General features: G+C 33.5%; 2 protein-coding genes across 2 annotated transcripts; one reads left to right on the forward strand and one right to left on the reverse strand.

Annotated features, from left to right (window-relative positions):
- Nucleotides 1-8,640: 8,640 nt before the first annotated feature.
- Nucleotides 8,641-10,020, forward strand: LOC130668570 (putative ankyrin repeat protein RF_0381). The gene has a single exon (XM_057470918.1). It carries the CDS (start codon nucleotides 8,641-8,643, stop codon nucleotides 10,018-10,020), a length of 1,380 nt encoding a protein of 459 aa, XP_057326901.1.
- A 1,438-nt stretch (nucleotides 10,021-11,458) lies between these two features.
- On the reverse strand, nucleotides 11,459-17,126 carry LOC130668242 (putative ATP-dependent RNA helicase TDRD12). The gene is made up of 5 exons (XM_057470426.1): nucleotides 16,879-17,126; nucleotides 16,565-16,761; nucleotides 13,523-15,871; nucleotides 13,266-13,448; nucleotides 11,459-13,189 (listed from the first exon to the last, which is right to left on the reverse strand). The coding sequence occupies exons 1-5, from the start codon at nucleotides 16,880-16,882 to the stop codon at nucleotides 12,992-12,994; spliced, it is 2,931 nt and encodes a 976-aa protein (XP_057326409.1). The 5' UTR covers nucleotides 16,883-17,126; the 3' UTR covers nucleotides 11,459-12,991.
- Between the last annotated feature and the right edge of the window lie 37 nt (nucleotides 17,127-17,163).

Genomic DNA, 17,163 nt, shown 5'->3' on the forward strand with positions numbered 1-17,163 from the left:
AATAGTAATTAATAAATTATCGTAATTTAAGTTAATAACAATAAAAGAAAATCAAGTGTCTGAACGGAACAGAAAAGAATCAAGGAAAGTCAAAAGTAGTCAGTGACGCATACTTTGGAGGATCGGGTAAATGTGGTATTGGAAATTCTGACGTAAATTTATTGTGGTTACAGATAAAATGAAAATGGAAATAAAAGTAATAGTGAGACAGTTGATTAAAAATTAATTAATTAATAATAATATCTTTAAACTAAATTTTAATTAATTAATTTTATTGTTAATGAAGGACGGTTAATTGGTTGTATATAATTGATTTGTAATTTTAAACGGTGAATTGAATTGGAGGATTTTAATATTGGTCAAAGGAAAATTGTTAAAAGAATGTGTGGGTTAAAAGTGAAAACAGTGTTAGTGATAGTAAAATTGTTAGTGGTAAAATCACGTTGAGGGTCAAGGTGACCGCGTGAATTATTGTAAAGGTTTTAGATCACGTAGAGGGTCCAGGGGACCGCGTGAATGAATTAATTGTTAAGGTAAAAGTCGCGTAGAGGGTCCAGGGGACCGCGTGAAAATAAAAATAAGGTTTTAGCCACGTAGAGGGTCTTGGTGACCGCGTGGACGATTGTTAAGGTTTACTTAAGTCGAGTGTGTGTATTATAGTCCAGGGGACTTAGTGTGAGTGTGTGTGTGTTATAGCCAAAGGTAGTTGGCTTAAATAAGTTTTAAAACGTCAAAGGTAGTTGACGGTAGTAATAAGGTTTATAAGTGTTACAAGGTATAAAAGGTTTATAAAGTCATACAAATAAAGGTAAAAATTATTATTTAAATAAAGTGTTAATAATTATAAATTATCCTTCCTCTTCCTTCTCTTACAAATTAATTAATTTACAACGACCCTGATGATCTAAGATCCGGCTCTGGGAGGCCGTTATCACTTCCAGTGGCGCCCTTGATAAAGGACGACCAGAGTAGCAGCATAGCCCTGTTATATTTGGCGCCCAACTTTGAAAAACCCCCGTAAAAATTTGTAAGAGTAAGGTTGAGGAGTTTAATTATAATTGGCAAATAAAGTGGATGGTTGTGCGGAAAGAAAAAGCAAAATTTTGAGTGTTTGGGAAAAATTTTATTAAGTCAAAAATTGGTGCTAAAAATTAATTTTGAAAAAGTGTGGTCATCGTGGAAAAAGTTTTATATGAAAAATATTTTGGCGGTAAAGAAAATTTCGTGGAAAAATGTAATTTTACAAAATAATGATAACTAATATAAAACTAGAAATGTTTAGGATAATTATCACGGAAAATATGATTAAGTAAAGTAGTCGTTGGCTTAGACTTCACTTAATTTTGGGACACGTCATAATTCTATATTTAGAATAATCCTCGGACATAAAATCGAAAAACAAAACGATTAAGTTTCTTTGGACTTAAAATTTAAAACAAAAGATTAAGATTTGTCATACTTAAATTTAATAACAAAACGATCAACATTCTTTTGAGTTGACAAATTTTTGTTTTAAATTTATAAATTGTCAAACATTGTAAACATCAAAATGTTTACTCAATTACAAGATTTAGACAATATTGGAGTCATGAAGACGCGTCGGTTGTCAGCAGGAAACGATTGCAGCTGCTTGACAAACACACCCAACTCAAGTGCATCACTTACATCATCAACAGTGCTTACATTTTCAACATCAACGAGAACAACACCTTGGGTGACTTCAAGAAGTAAGACTAATTCATTAACTCCAATTTTAAATAGAGGTAGCCATGAATTGTTCATAGCCGCTGATGGGTTGGATTTTCCACCCAGTACGCAGGCCCAGGACATTCATAGGCAAGTACTTTGGCAAAAGAAAGCAATAAATGATCGATTTGAAAATAGTGGCGGAATACATCAATTCGGAGGCGATATTTCATCAGAAACGCAACGATTATTCAACCAATTAGACAATAATATGCAGCAAATACGTCAATCGTCATCTAATCAAAGAAAAATTAACGAAGAAACTGCTGCATCAATAAATCGATTGTCTCAATTGGTTAGAGAAGTTCTAATTTCAAATAAAGAAATTACAGACAGGTTGAATTCATGGGAAAACTCCTGGTGTTCAAATTCTTCAGTAAATTCGAGAGCAGCTGAATTTAAGTCATACGGTTCAACCTTTGCCCCGATGGGTCAAGGTTTGGTGAGGGGGGAGTATCCAGCTGCGATAAGACCACCAAGTTATGGGCCTCAATACCTACAATCAATTGGAATTCAACAATCTCAGATGCACAGTCAACCAGATAATTATCAGAGTCATAGAGCTAATCAAGACAGTCAGATATTGATTGGATATCGTATAAACTACCTCCAAGATCAAATACGCCAACTACAATTAAAACAACAACAAGAAATGGGTCAACATCGCCAGATTCCATCGTCAAATCAAAATAGCAACAATGATTACCGGAGAAAAAGAGCAGGGGATTATCCTCAGGCCCAGAATGGTTTTGACAATTCGCCGAGGGTACCCGCTCCTACTCCAGCTTTTCAACAGAATCTAGGCAGGTCCAATGAGTCTTATCCTGATGGAAAAAGGTGGAAAAATATTCTACATAGTCTAAAAATGGGCAATTTGCATTTTCCGCAAGAAAATATGACGGTGAATGACTTCCTGCACGCAGCTGAAGCCAGAGCTCACAGAGAAGGATGGACAGAACAAGAACTGTTGAAAGCAATGAGCTACATTTTACGAGGAGCTGCAGCACGTTGGTTTGATGTCAACTATCTTCGTTGGGTGAACTACGCACATTTTAAACAAGAGCTTAAAAAGGCATTTGGGAGCTCTGCAACTGACCAACAATTAATAATGGAGATTAGCAGGATGAAAATGAGACCTGAAGATAACGTAACTGAGTTTGCATTAAAGATCCAGCAAAAATACCAGGCGATGCAGAGACCTCCACCAGTAGCTGAACAAGTTGAGTGTATCCGTAATCGTTTAACAGACGAGTTGAGAACTCTAGTTTTCGCCAGACCCGTTACTACATACGAAAATCTACTCAATGCTCTACACGAAGCAACTCGCTGCATTGAGGAAGCTCAACAACCTACTATCGGCACTCAACTAGTAGAATATCCAGAAAAACCCAGACTTAACATAATGCAGTCTCCAGTCAATGACGTGATTTATAAAGAAGAGTCAGAACCCTCTAGTTGTAATCCTATGAGATCTAAATCATCTGGAATATATGAGAATAAATATGGAGTTCAGACTACAGCTAACAACATCAGTCATCAAACTCAGCAGAATTCAGCTCAGATTAATTCCAGTCAAGGCCAAATGAAATCACAGCAACATTACCAGCAAATTAAATGTGTTTCCAGATTTAAATCCAGGTTTGGTAAAGCTTCGTCAGCTTTTCCGAGATTTACCAAACCGTGTTTTAACTGTGGGATATACGGTCACCTGTTCAGAGCTTGTATAAACCCAAGACGGGAAGTTTGCAACGTGTGTTTTGAAATTGGCCATTCCAGACATAACTGTAATCAACTGGTGTTCGTAAAGAATAATCTACCTGAAAATTCGTTGCAAAATAATAAAATTCCAAGTCATCAAGAGGATAAAGACAGCCCTGGAAACAACTGGAAAACGATTAACACCAGGACCGAACTCCCCGTCGGCTCAAAATGTCCATGGAATAATAAAGGGGTTAAATAAACGACTTTAGACAGTAATATCAGCCGGTTGAGGATATTGCAGGCCGATGAAGTCTCGACTTCGCCGCAGTGTTCTCATCCAGGCCCTTCTCCATTACCAGATAGCCGGTATGAAGCAGTGCAGGCCAGTGAAGTATCAACTTCGCCGCAACATTTCATTCCAGGCAATAACTTGCATCTAGCTACAATGCCAACAAATGTCGTAACATCAAGAGAATATTTTCTAGCACCAGAGATGATCAGTCACTAAGTTGTATGGAAGTCGGAAGCCCATCAGTCCACATAATAGAAAATTAAAATTGTATCAGTAGATCTAGGACAGCTAGATCGGAATCTCAACTGTAATTCGGTGGCCTCGATAGTTAGGCAAGAGAAAAATAATTAAAGACTCAGAAGTAAATAACTCGAAGACCAAATCTAAACCAGTGAAGAAACCAATTTATTCAGAAGCTGACATGTCATTTCCAACCTCTGTAACTAGGCAGTCCAGCGAGCCAGTTACAGAATCACAAGTAGTAGACTCGATTTCAACTACATCATCTTTGTCTATCGAAATAATAATATCGGAAACATCAAGTCAATTTCAAGGCCTTCATGTATGAACACTAAGTTGGACCGGTATTTCCAATTATCGCTAACCCGGGCAACAGTCTGGCAGGGGGGAGTGTAACAGGGAAAATTGAGTTATTTTATTGACCAAAATCGCGATTTTTCGCTGATGGTCATTTACCCTGCCCGCAACCCCAAACGAGCAATTTAATGAGTTTTTCGACTTGTCGCCGGGCGCGCTGATTGAAAATACTCTTACGCTAGGCCCAATCATAAATTAGTAGAGGAGTGGTTTTCCGATAGCCACCGAAGATACTCGAGCAAAATTATTAAAAACGCAAGACAGCAGCAGAGGACACACAGAACCGGCAGGGCCGGGAAGCTATCAAGACGTAAAAAGACAGAACCGGCAGGGCCGGGAAGCTATCAAGACGTAAAAAGGCAGAACCGGCAGGGCCGGGTAGCCATCAAGACGTACAAAGGCAGAACCGGCAGGGCCGGGTAGCCATCAAGACGTACACATACAACTGGACAGATCACCGAGGATGGAGACGCTGAATTAACGCAGTAGAGTACAAGTAAATTTGGAACTTTGACGAACAAGACGGAGAGCCAAAGGAACCTGACGAGACGAACCACCAGACGGAGACAAAGCTACCGGAAAACATCAAAAATAAAATCAGGTATTAATGAAATTAATTGTTCTAGGCCCAAGCCAGAATATTAATTTAACTCACGTAAATACTTAGTCGTTCGTCGGGTAAATCCGCGTCTAGGCCCGTAATAGATTAATTAGTGTAAATTTTGTTAAAATTAATTTAAGCCAGACGTTTGTCTAACCAGATCCAGGCCCTTTAGCCGGATCCAGGGTGTCGTTCATAATTCCAGGCCATTGCCGGAATTATTGCGTTGTAGAAATTTCTAGGCCCATTGTGTAAAACACAAGCCAGAAATTCCAGGGTCTAGTTCAAGTAAAAGAAAAGAAATTAATTAAAACAAATAAATAAAATTATGTAAATAAAATTAAATAAAATTAATTGAATAAATAAATTGAAATTTATAAAGAGACCGTTAAATAACTGAATAAGACAAAGTTAACAGACACGAAAGGTCTGAGATAAAATTTAATTAATCAATAATTAACATTATTAAATAATAGTAATTAATAAATTATCGTAATTTAAGTTAATAACAATAAAAGAAAATCAAGTGTCTGAACGGAACAGAAAAGAATCAAGGAAAGTCAAAAGTAGTCAGTGACGCATACTTTGGAGGATCGGGTAAATGTGGTATTGGAAATTCTGACGTAAATTTATTGTGGTTACAGATAAAATGAAAATGGAAATAAAAGTAATAGTGAGACAGTTGATTAAAAATTAATTAATTAATAATAATATCTTTAAACTAAATTTTAATTAATTAATTTTATTGTTAATGAAGGACGGTTAATTGGTTGTATATAATTGATTTGTAATTTTAAACGGTGAATTGAATTGGAGGATTTTAATATTGGTCAAAGGAAAATTGTTAAAAGAATGTGTGGGTTAAAAGTGAAAACAGTGTTAGTGATAGTAAAATTGTTAGTGGTAAAATCACGTTGAGGGTCAAGGTGACCGCGTGAATTATTGTAAAGGTTTTAGATCACGTAGAGGGTCCAGGGGACCGCGTGAATGAATTAATTGTTAAGGTAAAAGTCGCGTAGAGGGTCCAGGGGACCGCGTGAAAATAAAAATAAGGTTTTAGCCACGTAGAGGGTCTTGGTGACCGCGTGGACGATTGTTAAGGTTTACTTAAGTCGAGTGTGTGTATTATAGTCCAGGGGACTTAGTGTGAGTGTGTGTGTGTTATAGCCAAAGGTAGTTGGCTTAAATAAGTTTTAAAACGTCAAAGGTAGTTGACGGTAGTAATAAGGTTTATAAGTGTTACAAGGTATAAAAGGTTTATAAAGTCATACAAATAAAGGTAAAAATTATTATTTAAATAAAGTGTTAATAATTATAAATTATCCTTCCTCTTCCTTCTCTTACAAATTAATTAATTTACAACGACCCTGATGATCTAAGATCCGGCTCTGGGAGGCCGTTATCACTTCCAGTGGCGCCCTTGATAAAGGACGACCAGAGTAGCAGCATAGCCCTGTTATAGTATGTGTGTACGTACGTACGTACGTATGTACGTGTGTATGTAAATATTCATAACTCTTGAACGGATGAACCGATTTTGATCTTGGAGGTGTCATTCGACGCGGCTTGTTAATATCGAAGCTGTAAAAATTTGAGCTTAATCGGTAGAGTGCGTTCGGAGATATTCCAAAAATAAAATTTTTTCAAAAATGTTTTATTTGGATAACTTTTAATTTGCTCGATGGATTGATTCCAAAATCTAATCAGCTCTAAAACTTTATAAGCCGCGTCGAATGCCACCTCAACCATCAAAATCGGTTCTCTCTTCCAAGAGAAACCGTTGACGAAAGAATTCAAAAACGATTTTTTTTTTTGGTTTTTTTGAAATTTCTCAAAAACGACTGGATAAATCAATTTCAAAATTTGATCAGCTTTAGAACTTGATAAAACACGCCGATTGCCGCCTCAACCATCAAAATCGGTTAATTCGTTCGCGAGATATCGTGGGAGAAATAAATGCTAAAAAATGGTTTTTTACAAAACAATGGCATACAAAAGTATTTGCGAGCTCAACGAGCTCGAAAACAGCGGGAAGTTTTGGGGCTGGCCCGCATGGTCAACTTATAGACCGATTTTTTTTTTTAATTTTCGTGAGTAAAAATTTTTTTTGAATTTACTTTACTTATTTTCGTGCCACGGAGGATCAAGAATTTATTTTAAGTCAATTGATCCCCGAAAAGAAATTTGGTGCAGCGTAAACCTTTCAGAGGGCCACTTTGCCCACTTTTGTGTTGTGACCCGCTATGAGATGCTGTAACTCATATGGGGCGACCTGAAAAATTATTTTCACCATGAATTGCATTCAATTTACTCATTTTCGCGCCACATTAATTCGTACCGATGTAATACTCCGGGGCACGACAGACCCACTTCGAAAAATCATTAGAAAAAAAAATTCTGCGTTCTTTTTTTAAATGACTGCATCCTTTAGTTACCTGTATCGAATAAAACATGGATGATTTATATAAATTTTTTCAAAGAAATAACTCCATATTCGCTCTTATTCAAAGAAGCGATTTGAAACCATTAAAAAAAAAAAATTGTAAATACTTTTTAATGCATTTGAATATTTTGAATACTTTTGAATCACCCTTCTTATGAGCATTTAACATTACAAATCGTTTTAAATCGCTTCTTTTAATGAGGGTCCGAGGCAGATGGTCTTTGTCGAACACAATATCATTCTTGAGGGCTTTGAGGGTAAAAAAAATGTATGCATAGTATGAGTAAAAATTGTAATTACTCGAGTACCCCAGGTAGAATCTCATTAAGGGCTTCATTTCGTCAGAAAAATTCTGAACAGTTGCTCTTGTCTCGCCTGTTGGAAGTTCATCAATCGTAACACGTGTTTCAAAACTCAATTTTAAACTGGAAATTTGAACATTCAATATTTTAAAGAATAAATCATTTCTACACATCGGAGGTAAGCAAATATTTATATTAATTAAAAATTTTTTTATGCACTGGTCACAAAAAATATATCTGCTTGAATGAGCAATATATATATACACGGAGAAAAATGTTGGTTCAAAATCTACCAATTTTTATTATGCTGTCGACGAAACTTGAAACAGGAAGGGAAGCATCCAAAAAATTATTATGCTCTTATGAAAAATTATTATGCTGCATCACAACTATTATAATGTATGGAAGTAATTTTTATTAAATCTTATCGATAAGTGTCTCGCGCGTAGTAAGTATTATGATACAGCATAATAATTTTTCGTATGAGCATAATAATTTTGTGGATGCTTCCCTTCCTGTTTCAAGTTTCGTCGACAGCATAATAAAAATTGGTAGATTTTGAACCAACATTTTTCTCCGTGTATGTATATATATTTTTTAAGTAATGTATGTATGTTTTTACATATATCGTGGTATATATTTATATTGCATGACGGCTATTTTTTATTTAGTTACAGTTTTTTGAAAAGGTCACATAAAAATTTATGAGTTATTTTTGCATACATTAATATTTTCGCCCAGTGTAAGATTCTAATCAAATAACATAAAAAATGTTTAAACTTATTAAGTTGCATAGAGAAATAATCTTTGACTTAAAACCAAACTAAACTTCCATTCATTTTTTTTTGTATAGCGGGATTCATCAAGTGAAAAAAATTTTTTTTTCCATCGTCAAACGGTAACAACACCAGGTGTTACAAGTCCGCATCACAGAAAATCAAGAATACGACAATCAAAAATGCAGCAATCTGAACGCGAAAGTGGAGCCAACGAATGCCGTGATCTCATTCGCGCTATTGAATCTCAAAACGAAGATTACATAAATAATTTAACAACTATCAATTTCAATATTAATGAAACTCATCCAGATTTCGGAAATCCTCTACGTAAGGCTTTGCGAGTCGGGAATTATAAAATATTTAAAAAGTTAATAGAACTTGGTGCTGATATACACCAACGAATTTCAGCAACTGAAGCAACAACATTAGTTGACATCGTAAAATTCGCAAATTGCGATATTGTCAAATATTTGATAGTAAACGGCGCAGATAATCATACCAGGTTCGATGTTATTCGTCTTAATGATAACGATGGAACTTTATTGCACCTTGCCGCCATGGACGGAAAAAAGGACATTATAACATTATTATTAGATAACAATGCTAACATTAATAGTAAATGTGCAACGGGAAGAACTCCTATTACCTACGCTATTATAAGAGAAAACTACGATGCCATGGATGCATTAATAAAATATGGGCCTGATCTTTTTTGTCAATTTACATGGCGTGATGAGACTGTAACAAATTTTCATGTAGCTATTCCGGCTAAAAACTGGAAGATGTTATATGAGTGGCTATTTCAATTTGCTGATACGATTGATGTTAATAATAATAATATTAATTTATTTACATTCTTTCAATCCCAATTGTTACTTCATTACGCTCTCAGTCTTTGCTTCTGCTCTTTAGATGTTATGCGTTATCTGCTAAATGTCGGTGTTGATGTTAATGCTCTGGATTCTGATAATAAATTACCTATCGAGTATAAGATCGAATCAACACATCAACAAGTTTATATTAAAATTATTAAAGTACACATCGTGAAATTAATAGCAGCAGGTCTTTACGTATGCGATCGAAATATTGAAGCTGTTAGTACCGGAGAATTCGATCATGATTTAGCTCTGTGTCGGTCAGAAGTTGAAAAAATGAAAAAAAATAAAATAGAAGGAACTAATATCACATTTTTCGAGGTTTTACATAAAAATATTCATTACTCGGCACAGTACTTAAAGTCTGTTGATTTGGTGAGTATACTCGAACGTGAACCTAGTGAACTTATTTTTCCAGAGTATCCTATGTATGACCGTATGCTTTTTTTTAAATTGCTAAGAGTTTTTAAAAGAGTTTGTTACATAAAAGATTCTGAAGAAATTATTTATAATATTTTTGATGAACTACAACTTCCTGGTACTTTTGTTAGGAAATTATATATCCACTTGTCAAATAATGATTTAGAAAGAATAATTCAACCCTCACATGAAAAAAATAGATATATAATGGAATTTTACCGTAAAATTGGAAGGAAAAATAACTTAACTGAGAATGAAAACTAAACCCGATATTGACATTTAAAATTTTTACTCTATTAAGAATTAAAATAATTGTTTGTATTTAATATTTACTACGAGAAAATGTAAGAATATATGAGATGTAATAGTAATAATAACTTCATGTTGTAATAACATTTAAAAAAATGGTACTCAATGTTTTATTCCTTATCATGTTTCCACTCCTATATATTTTATTAAAGTGTAAACTTTTAAAACTCTGGAGTCCAATAGTATTAACTAACTCATGATATAATTATCGACTTAATTCATTAAAAAAAATTAACTTTACTCTGAAAGATCAACTTGAACAACAATAATCTATTATTAGTCGCACATAGAAAACTCGTTTTTAATTCATGGTATGCATGTATGGAATTCTTTACCGCCAGAACTAACGACAATGCAAACTTTTGAAGAATTTAAGATTGCTTGTTTCAATCATTTTTTTGAATGTCAATAATTAATTAATTAATCTTTTTGTTAAAATGTAAAACATACACATTAGGGTGGTCCTTATTTTGGACTTTTTCGAATTCTTATGCTCCCAGAGGCTTATGTGGTTCTTACTTTTTTTCACTCTACTGCACATTAACGCACTATTGTCTTATTTAGCGAACTGCGCTTTAATTTTTTGAAAATATTCGTTTGTTCAAAAAAAAAAACTCGTCCAAAGCTCCTGATTACTGTATTAGTGCAACAAAGATATGCCGTTCACCCACTTGGGTGCGAGAATGAAAAAAAGTAAGAACTCCTGATAAGGATGCAGAGTGGTTTGATATGTAATTTGAAAAAAATTTTAGATCAAAATAAATAAAATAATTTTTTTCTTTTTTTTGATCATGCTGTATCCCCAAAATTATAGTAGCTGAAAATCTGTAAAAATTCTGAGGAGTAGCTGCTAATATAAGGATAAAGTCTACAGAGTTTCAAATTTTTTAAACAATTACTTTAGCCAGAATAGAAAATTAATTGTTCAATGCCAATAACCCCGTGTTATTTAAATGGGAAACTTACATCGCTGTGCGGCACGGGTTGAAATTGAGATAGAGACCTGAAACTTTGAGGATATTTTTTTTTATTTATTTCGAACCACATAAGCCTCTGGGAGCATAAAAATTAAAAAAAGTCCAAAATAAGTACCACCCTAATACACATGTATATATTTTATAAGATTTTTTGTATTTTTTTATGGTCCTCAGGGAGCTACGGCTCTAGGATCAAATAAATATATTTATCTATCTATCTATCTATCTATCTATCTATTTTTATAATTACGTAATAATCATGATGGATTTATGTATACAACTTCGTAAACTAGGATTAGGTTTCAATTCATACTGATTGTGCAAAGTTAATTGCCTCATATCTTACTTCTAACTTAATTGAAAAAACAAAAAAAAATAATAAAGAAGTTGACAATCACAGAAATCAAAATTTTGCAGTATTATTTACTTATAATTAAATTGTTTAAATAATTATTTATTTGAGCATACAACACATTATTACATTATAAAGCTGAAACTGTTTCTAGTACAAAAATAGTAAATTATTGGTGATAGACAAATGATTTATAGAATAGTTTGGATCTCAAAAAATAAATGAAGCGGTCAGGACACTCGGCTACTTAGATACTGACGAGTAAATTTTGAACAGTTACTACAAAATCGTCTTGGTAGCATTCTATCTGTGCCATTTACGGCCACTGCTCCATTTTTGGACATTTAATACTTTATTTTAATTAATGAAAAAGTATAAAAAAAACTCGCATTGCAATGACTTGATAAAAGTATCATTGAACAGATTTAAAAAATTAATTATATCATTGCGTCTTTAACAAATTGTTTTATTTAAATTTTTCAAGTGTCCAAAACTGGCCCTAAAGTGGCCGAAAGTTATACCTCTGCCCTATATTCATTTGAGAAACAAAAGTCAATTCTATTAATAAAAATTTTATCTACTGATTTCATAAATTATGAATTAAACATTAAATCAATTGGAATGAATTAAGTATAAATTGGAATATTTTTATACTTATATATTAAGTACCGGTTCTGGATACCGGTATCAGTTTTGGACACCAACAATTTCGATAAGACGATCAATACAAAGTAAAAACATCACAGTTACGTCTTATCTATAAATACTTTGATTACATTTATTAGTAAGAATATTTTTTATATTCTTCAAATGTCAAATGACGTGTCCGCAGATTGCATACACGCTGAAAAAAATGCTAACTATTACCATCTTGCAATAGGGAATAATTACCATCTGTATGTGATAATAATTATCATGCTTTTATGTTAACTATTCGTTTCTCGTACAGTAATAATTACTATTGCCGATAGTAATAGTTACCATCTAGATAGTAATATTTCTATGATACTGAAGTTAGCAGACGTCTAATAATTTTTGAATTTTTTTTTAGACGATAAACCATAAAAAAAAAATATTTGAAAAAATTGCACCTGTAGTTTTTTAATTTTTCTACATGTGCATATTTTTAGTTTTTTTTTTTTTTGTAATTGATTTGGTGAAAAAAAAAATCCGAAAATTACTCATTGTCTGCTAACTTCAGGGTAATATATTTCTTATGTCTGAAAAATTTTTGATTTTGCCTTCTAAGATAGTAATGATTATCATCACGGATAAGAATACTTACCATCTCCGATAGGAAAAGTTAACATAAAAGAATGAGAATCATTAAAATCTAAGGATGGGAATAATTACTTCGTTAAGATGGCAAGTATTACCACTTTTTTTTCAGCGTGTAGGGTCAAAAATTAGTGTCCCTGCTCTAATTACTTTAAAATAAAGTATTTATATATTTTAAAATACTCTTTGTATTTTAATACTGTAGTCTAGCGCGACTTTTAGAAATTCATTTAACAAAAATATCTGTCATATAAATATAATATCTTATAAATTAATATTGTCATGTCTTTATAAATAAATTCTCTCTGCTAATAAAGTCCTACTCTAACTCCATCATGTCCGCGTAACTACACATTTTTTTCAGTAATTTAATATGATTATCATTAGCAACTCCGTATTTCTTTTTAATCAAATGATCTTTCAGAGAACTTTTGTGCAATTCCTTATTTGCGATACTGATTTGCATCCTTACTTCTAGCGGGTCTACCCACAAGGTATTGCCGAAGTGTAAAACGACCTGAAGAATTTAAAAAAACGTTAGTCAATTTTCAATAAAAAATTTTTAAATAAAAAAAATATTATTCCAGACTTACAGTTCCTCGTAAAGAAGTACAAGGCGCTTCCAATTGTTCAGTAAACCAACTCATAGTACATTTATTAGCTCTGACATTCCATTCAATTTCTTTGTCATAAGGTGATATATTTGACAAAAATACTTCAACAATATGAGCTGGAGCTTCTGCTAATTCTTTTGGCATTTCCCTCAATCTGCTTACCTGTAAATTAAAAATAATAAATTTATAAATTTTGTTTATCAATTATTAATTAATAAAAAAATATAGTAACTTACATTTTGGTGTGCGTAAATATATCCCGAATCAATATTTCTCAAATCAACAACCAGAGGTTTGTCATCGTCATTTTTTTTCACAACATTAATAATCTGGACCCGACAATACTCGTCAAGTCTTTCATCATACCCGTAAATTCCGCCGACTTCGACACTGTGACACTTGCGCCGATTACGCATCGCTGCAAAATACTGATATACCTTTGACTCGATTTCCACGTGCGCTGCCGCTGAAACCATGTGCTTATTTCCCTGGCTGTCGGTGTACTCTTGTATCTTTGCCGAAAAATGTGTTGCGTCATGGACATAAGTAATTGTCATTTTAACTTTGTCTCCAACGGTCACTGGTGTCATCGGAGTATCAACTTCAGCAATGAAACAGTGTCTGAATGTGCAGGCATTCCCTTTCTCACAGTTTCCAAAGGCTTTTATGTTATCACAAATCGGATAATTTTTTTTCTGACGTTCCAAGTTAACGTAAACGCGTTCAAATGCATTCTTCTGCTCAGCAGACAATTTGTAACCAGATCTTTCAACTAGATTTAATATACTACGCAATTGTACGTCATTGGTTTCGTCAATAAAAATAGTGACCTCAGTGGTCGGAGATTTTTTTCTCAAATTAGTCATGAGAGTTGAGAAGCGGAATAGGAAAGTAGACTTTGTCGGCACGGCGATTGAGTAATGAATCAACCAGTCGACATCTGTTACCTCTAGAATCGGCAGAGCTCTGTCAGTACAAATCAGTACCTCGTAGTTGCCTGCTATTCCTCTGTCCCATTGACCTTTAGCATCTACGATCTCAGCTCTTACTATATCCTCAGGAACATACAACGTGCGAATATTTTTACTCGACAAATAATTATTGAGCTCATGAGCTTCATCACCTTCTGCACAGACGATCATTGTCTTAACTAACAGATAGTTTTTCTCCAACAGTTCTTCAGTCTTGGCAAGTTTCTGTGCCTTGAGAATCGACCTAGTCCTCAATTGGATCCCGCAAAAAATCGTGGCATCAGCAAACGAACCGATGCAGTAAAATGGATTCTTTAAGGCATTCTTTGTAAAGGTTCCAAGCAAGCTGGACCATTGTCTGGCGACTCCTATCGTTTGCAAAGCCATCAGTCGTGAGCTCTGAGCTTTTTTCTTACCAAAGGGTGTATATTTCTTCAACAGAGGGATCAAAGTGTCCACGTGCTTGAGTAATAAATCATCTAGATGATCAATCACCAGATGATTTATGCTGCTAAACTTAACCGGGGCTCCGCTATCCTTATCTTCGAGGTAACGGAATAAAAAGGCCGGGGTCGCGATAAATATATGACACCCGTTGTAAATTTGGGCTGTAATTGATCGATACTCGCATCCATTGAAAGCTCCGATTATTTTAATATCGTTGAAGTCGGAGAGAATTAACCGGAAGTGTTCTTTGATATACAAAACTTCTTTTGAAGACGGGCAGAGAATTAAGGCCATCGGTTGACCATCTTCTTGGTACTGTCGTGTTGTGATAATCATATTGGCAATTGGTGCGACGTATCCGAAAGTTTTTCCACTCTTGGTTGGTGCCACGGCCATAACATCCAGCCCTTTGTTGATAGCAGGCCACATGTATGACTGAATGTTTCTTAGTCTTCTTACTGATAATTTGTTCAATGCATGATGGATGTTTTTAGTAAATTTAGCAGAAGCTATGTCAGCTAAACGGTGACAGGGTTCATTGCTGCTGACCAGAACTTCTTCAAAACCAACTCGTTGCGCTACTGAATTAACTGAAGCTGATGTGGTATTAGAGTCAGTGTTATTTCCTGAATCTAATGCTGGTGAGCTGATGGATTTTGCTGAGCTGAATGAATTGTCACTGCTCTTGACATCTAATAAATCATCATTAACAAAAATTGCAGTGTGCGCTTTCACAAGCGCCTTTCTCAAAAGAATTATTTGGTTCTCAATTATTAGATACAACTCCCCGTATTTTTTTCCCGTTCTTCCAGTGGCTGAAAGTTCAAAGTAACACTTCCTAGATGCGCTTATCAGCTGTTTTGCCAAATCAATCGCTTCGGGGCACCAAGTCTTCTTAGCAAGAAGGTCTACACGATCATCGTTGCTAGATTTAATTATTGCGGGTATAATTTTGTATAAACTGACTGATTCAGTTAAATATTGATCAGGAATATCATCCTGAGCAATAACAATAAATGCCTGCCGGCATAATTTAAATGTGACGCCATAGTCAACTAAAAATGCTGAATATTTAAGCGTATCACGATTAAATCCAGTTATTATGGCCCGAGAGTACCATGCTGGTAAATTAATACCATCAGGAGTGTTTCTGTCAATTATTGTGAGCTGTATAAACAAAATTTAAAATTAATTATGAGTCTATTTAATTATGAGTATGAATGTAGCAGACGTCAGAGAAATTTAAAATTATAAATAAATATAGTAAGTAATAAAAAAAAAATATTTATAGAAAATGCACTTATTAATTTCAAAATTTTTTAAATGCACATTTTTTTGCAATTTTATTTTATTCATTATTTAGTCTAGTTATTAATAATTTTAAATTTGTCTGATGTCTGCTACATTCACACTCATATTTAATTTGAAATAAAAGATCCTGAAGTTAGCAGACAATTAAAAATTTTTGGTTTTTTTTTAACAATTAAATTTGAAGAAAAAAAAAACAAAAAATATGCACATGTAGAAAATTTAAAAAACTACAGGTGCAATTTTTTTTTTTTGGAAATTTACCGCCTAAAAAAAATCCAAAAATTATTAGACGTCGGCTAACTTCAGTATCATAAGTTAACAGACAATTAACAATTTTTGGATTTTTTTTTTCAACAAATCAATTGCAAAAAAAAAAAACGAAAAAAGTTACACATGTAGAAAATTTAAAAAGCTGTAGGTGAAATTTTTTGAATATTTTATTATAATAATTTATCGTATTTAAAAGAAATCAAAAATTATTAAATGGCTAACTTCAGTATCATTTGATTTTAAAAATATAAATTAAGAAATTAATAACTAAATACTTACAGTACCAACTGCGATTGGCCTATCATTAACATTTTCTGCAGACATTTTATATTTTTTGGCGACAACTTTAAGCTTCTCAGTAATTAGTTTTAGTTTTTCCGCATGGGTCACATCTCTAATGAGTATTTTATTTGGATTCGTTATTTTCTCCACAGTTACTTCGACTGCATTTGCCGGGAGTTTATGGTTTATAACAACTGTAACATTTATATAAACACATATATACACACTTAATATATCATTGAATACATCATTGAATTTATACTGATCAGTAGTTAAGTTAAAACAAAGAATTATTATATATTTATACATACCCATGATAAATTAGCAGACAAAAAAAGGTTAACAGACGATTAAACAAATACAAGTCAAAAAATTAAAACATTCAATAAGTCCGGCTTTATTTTAAATAATTTTTTTGCGTTCGATTAATAAAATCGCGGTGATGTCTTTCTTCTCAGACACGGAATGAATCAAATATTGTTATCAAACACCACATGGTCTGAATGGTAGAGATGGAGATGGAAGACTGAATTTTACGCGTCGTATTATCTTCCGAACAAGAGATTGGACTTCGGGTGTTGTCGGTTTTTACTCCC

The sequence above is a fragment of the Microplitis mediator genome, chromosome 5 (assembly GCF_029852145.1).
Source record: "Microplitis mediator isolate UGA2020A chromosome 5, iyMicMedi2.1, whole genome shotgun sequence".
NCBI classification, from domain to species: Eukaryota; Metazoa; Arthropoda; class Insecta; order Hymenoptera; family Braconidae; genus Microplitis; species Microplitis mediator.

Excerpts from the sequence above, each read along its gene's own strand:
- LOC130668242 (XM_057470426.1), bottom strand. Across the intron at positions 15,872-16,564 it reads GGCCAATCGCAGTTGGTACT|CTCACAATAATTGACAGAAA; the intron begins GTAAGTATTTAG and ends TTGTTTATACAG. Across the intron at positions 13,190-13,265 it reads GTACTTCTTTACGAGGAACT|GTCGTTTTACACTTCGGCAA; the intron begins GTAAGTCTGGAA and ends TAAATTCTTCAG.
- LOC130668570 (XM_057470918.1), top strand. The coding sequence starts at position 8,641 with ATGCAGCAATCTGAACGCGAAAGTGGAGCCAACGAATGCCGTGATCTC.